General features: G+C 53.1%; 1 protein-coding gene across 1 annotated transcript; it reads right to left on the bottom strand.

Annotated features, from left to right (window-relative positions):
* Window positions 1-1328: 1328 nt before the first annotated feature.
* Window positions 1329-3980, bottom strand: PPP1R15A (protein phosphatase 1 regulatory subunit 15A; the record flags this gene model as incomplete). The annotated part of the gene is made up of 2 exons (XM_080703666.1): window positions 1329-1583; window positions 2211-3980. 2 exons carry the CDS (start codon window positions 3978-3980, stop codon window positions 1329-1331), a joined length of 2025 nt encoding a protein of 674 aa, XP_080559792.1.

Here is a 3980-nt window from a genome sequence, read left to right as displayed (position 1 = left end):
AAATAAAAGTAAAATAGGGCTGGGGGTGTAGCTCAAAGATAGAATGCCTCTGGGCTCCATCCCCAATACTATTTTTTTTGTGTGTGTATATGTGGTTCTGGGAATGGAACCCAGGAGCTTTCTACCTCTGGGCTATACTCCCAGATCTATTTTATACTTTATTTGGAAACAGGGTCTCACTAAGTTGCTGAGAGCTTAAGTAGCTGAGGCTGGTTTTGAACCTGTGTGATCTTCCTGTCTCAGCCTCCCAAGCAATGGGATTACAAGCATGTGCCACCATGCCCAGCTCCTCAGTACTATTACAAAAAAAAAAAAAATTAAGGAAGATCTAGCTGGGAACAGGGTTTGAGTGGGACCCTTAGGCAGACCAAGCTCAGGAAAAGGACTTAAAAGTGGAAAGCCTGAGTCGGGCGTAGTGGCGTATGCGTGTAATCCCAGCATTCGGGAGGCTGAGACAGGAGGGTTACAGGTTTGATGATTCAAACTAAACTAAATTGAGCCTCAGCAATTTAGTGAGGTTCTTGGCATCCTAGTGAGACCATGTTTCCAAATAAAATCAGTCTGGGGGTATAGCTCGGAGGTAGAATGCCTCTAGATTTGAGTCCTAATACTGCAAAAAAAAAATAAAGTGTGAAATCAGGCAATGGAAAATGTTGAGAAACTCAGCAGTTGGAGAATGTAAAGGCTAGAGGAAATTGAGCCTTAATATCCCAGGGACCCATAGACAATTGGAGCTTAACCCTTTTTAGGGTCCTTTTGGGGGGCTAATTATCCCAAAGCTTAAAGAAATTTAGACAAATGTTAAAGAAAAACTACAAAACCCACCAGCGAGGGATGATAGGAAATGTAGCTTATCTTCTGTATATGCTCCACTACCTCAGGCACCCAAGAATAGGATACTATCAGTACACTAATACACTGAGGCGTTGTTCACTACAAACCCAAAGGCTTTATTCCTTACATAACATTTTGTATTTTAAAAAATTATTTATTACAAACCAATACTTAAATAAAAAAAAATAGTTAATAAATAATATGGCTGGGAGTGGTGGCACACGCTTGTAATCCCAATGGTGGGAAGCTGACACAGTAGGATCCCAGGTTCGAGGCCAGCCTCAGCAACCAGCCAGACCCTGTTTCAAAATAATTTTTAAAAAGGGCTGGGGGTATAGCTTGGAGGTAGACTAAGGCTGGGTTTAAGCCCCAGTACTAAAAAAAAAACCCACGAAAATGGAATCACCTGTTCTTGGCCACGCCTCCCACGGAGGTGGAGACGAGGGGGCGTGGCCACGGCTGGCTCGGGGGCGTGGCCCGGGGTTTCTGAGGGATTAAGTCGGAAGGGAGGGTATGGGGAGGGCAGGTTTGGGGTCCAGAGTTGCGGGAGGGTTCCCAAGGCGTTCCCAGGCTCTGGCTCGAGAGGCAGGAGTGAGGCAGGGGCCCAGCTCTTTCTCGGCCTGGGCGATGCGGCGAGCGAAGCGGCTGCGATCCCGGGCAAGCTGTTCCCAGGGGCCCCTGCGTGCAGCCTGGGCCGGCCCTGCCCAAACAACGAGAAAATGGACGTCGACCTTCTCAGAGAAGCGCACCTGAGGACAGGAGAGACACAGGGATCCAGGCAGAGAGGGTGGGGAGAGAGAACCAAAGAAAAATGAGCTACACAAAAATGTTTGGTATTTGACTAGTCACCTGCCTGCCACGGGACTGTTCTGACTCACTGGAGGTTCAGAGGGTTTCCTGGGGCTCCCGGGAGTCACAGCTCCCGCTCCCTCCCACAGGAGCTAGCCTCTTGCAGAGGATTTCAACAGGATGAACACACTGCTCCCGGCAGGCTTCCTGCGCAACCCTCTGCAATACACCGGGGACTTGGCCTCTAGCCCAGCCCCAGTAGACCCAGGAGTTCCAGTTCCCAGCCCCCTCGCGCTCAGCATCTGGACCCAACGTGTCAAGCCCTGGGTCCAATCCCCAGCACTAGAAAAAAAACCAAACCAAAACAAAACCTCCAGGCACGGTGGAGCCTGTCTGTAATCCGGTACTTGGGAGGATGAGACAGGATTGCATGTTTGAGGCCAGACCCAGCAATTTAACAAGACCCTATTTCAAAATAAAAAATCTACAAAAAAAGGGCTGGGAGTGTTACTCTAAGGCAGACTTCCCCAGGACCCCAGTCGCACAAAAACAAATAAGAAATTAAACTCTGGGCCTTTAGCACTCACCTTTCTGGCCTTTAGGGGATCCTGGGGGTCTGGATCCTGGATGGGGGTCTCTGACAACTTGAGTCGCCTGTGCAGTCGGAGGGGCAGTTTAGGAGCGGCCCAGGGAGATGGTGGTTTTTCTCCGGGTACATAGATGGCCACGCGGAAGGGGCAGGGTTCAGCTGCTCCCCGTTCCTCAGTCTCCTCTCCAGGTGGATCTATCCAGCTGCGGTGGGGAGCACTCTGGGCCTGAAGGTCAGGACGTGGGCCTGACTCAGTTTCTCTTCCTCCCTCAGCTGCTTCCGAGTCATCCCCGCCGTCGTCACCCTCTTCACATGCATCTTCCTCCTCCGTGTCCTCTCCAGGCCGATACACCCAGGCCTTCAAGAAGGCACTGGGAGCCGAGGCGGGAGAGGAAGCTTCGGCTTCTCCCTCTTCTTCAGCTGATCCCGAATCACTGTCCTCGTCTTCTTCCTCATCATCTTCCTCTGTGTCCTCTCCGGGTCGATACACCCAGGACCTCACAAAGGCATTTGCACAGGGAGTGGGAGAGGTAGCCTCAGTTTCTCCCTTTTCCTCAGTGGACTGCAAATCGCTGTCCTCATCATCTTCCCAGTCGTCGTCGTCGTCTTCCTCTGTGTCCTCCCCTGGGTGATACACCCAGGCCTTCAGGAATGCACTTGCAGGAGGGATGGGAGGCGCCTCAGCCTCTCGCTCTTCCTCAGCAGATTCAGAATCACTGTCCTCCTCCTCCTCCTCTGTGTCCTCCCCGGGCTGACGCCCCCAGGCCCTGCTGGAGGTCCTTTTCGAGGGGATGTAAAGACCTTCTGCTGCTCCTTCCTCAGCTGCCTCTAAAGCAGTAGCTTCGTCCTCTTCCTCTGTGTTCTTACCGGGTTGGTGCTCACGGGCTTTGTGCAAGCCCCTCTGGGCTGGGACCGAGAGGCACGGCTGCGGGTCCGCTTTTTTACCCTTCTCCTTAGGCACCCTTCCTGGACAATCCCCCCTGGCCGTGGAGTTGAAACCTGATGATGAGGGGGAAATGGAGGTCTTCCTGGCTTTCTTATTTTCTGTTCCCTTTTCCTCCGTGGCTCGATCCTCTTCCTCCCCTGGGCAATATGCCCAAGTGCTGGGCTTGGATCTGAGAGCTATAGGAGAGGTAGAGGCTCCAGGAGCTTCTTGGACACTGTCTTCAACCTCCTCCTTCTCCCCCGCTGGACAGCCCTCCCAGTGGGACGAAAGATAAGAAAACTTGGTCACTCCCTGGCTGCCAGCGACTCCCTCTTCTTCAGCTTGCTCCTCCCCAGGGCTCTTATCGGAGGCCTGCAGCGCTCTTTTTGGCGGGCTGGGGGACGGGGTTGCAGGCTGGCCATCTGTAAACGCCCCTCTCTGCTCTCTGAAGATGCTGTTTGCTTCTTCCTCTCTGAATGTTTTATCGCTATCATCTGAAAGTCCCCGAGGTCCAGGAGGGGAACTATGGGCGTTCAGGTTGAGGCAGGGCCCCTGGACCGCTTCTCCATCCTCTTTAGCTGCTCTGCTGTCTTCAGTCTGCCCCTGAGAGTGCCTGCCCCAAGGTGCATGGGAGGCGGTCAGTGGAGACTTTGCTTCTCCCTCCAGGTCATCTCCTACTCCATTTTCTTCTATTACTGCTTCCACCAGCCAGGGCTCTGAAGGGCCTGGGCCCCTTAAGAGGCTCCAGGCCCGGCTGAGGAAGCCCATCAGTGGGGACAGGAGGTAGAAGGAGTGGGCATCCCTCCAGGGAATGTTGTGATGGGGCACTTGGCCTGGAGCCAT

The sequence above is a fragment of the Muscardinus avellanarius genome (genome assembly GCF_963383645.1).
Source record: "Muscardinus avellanarius genome assembly, chromosome: 10".
Classification (NCBI taxonomy): domain Eukaryota; kingdom Metazoa; phylum Chordata; class Mammalia; order Rodentia; family Gliridae; genus Muscardinus; species Muscardinus avellanarius.
The sequence above is the reverse complement of the archived record's forward strand: the minus strand, read 5'-3'. Positions and strand labels throughout refer to the sequence as shown.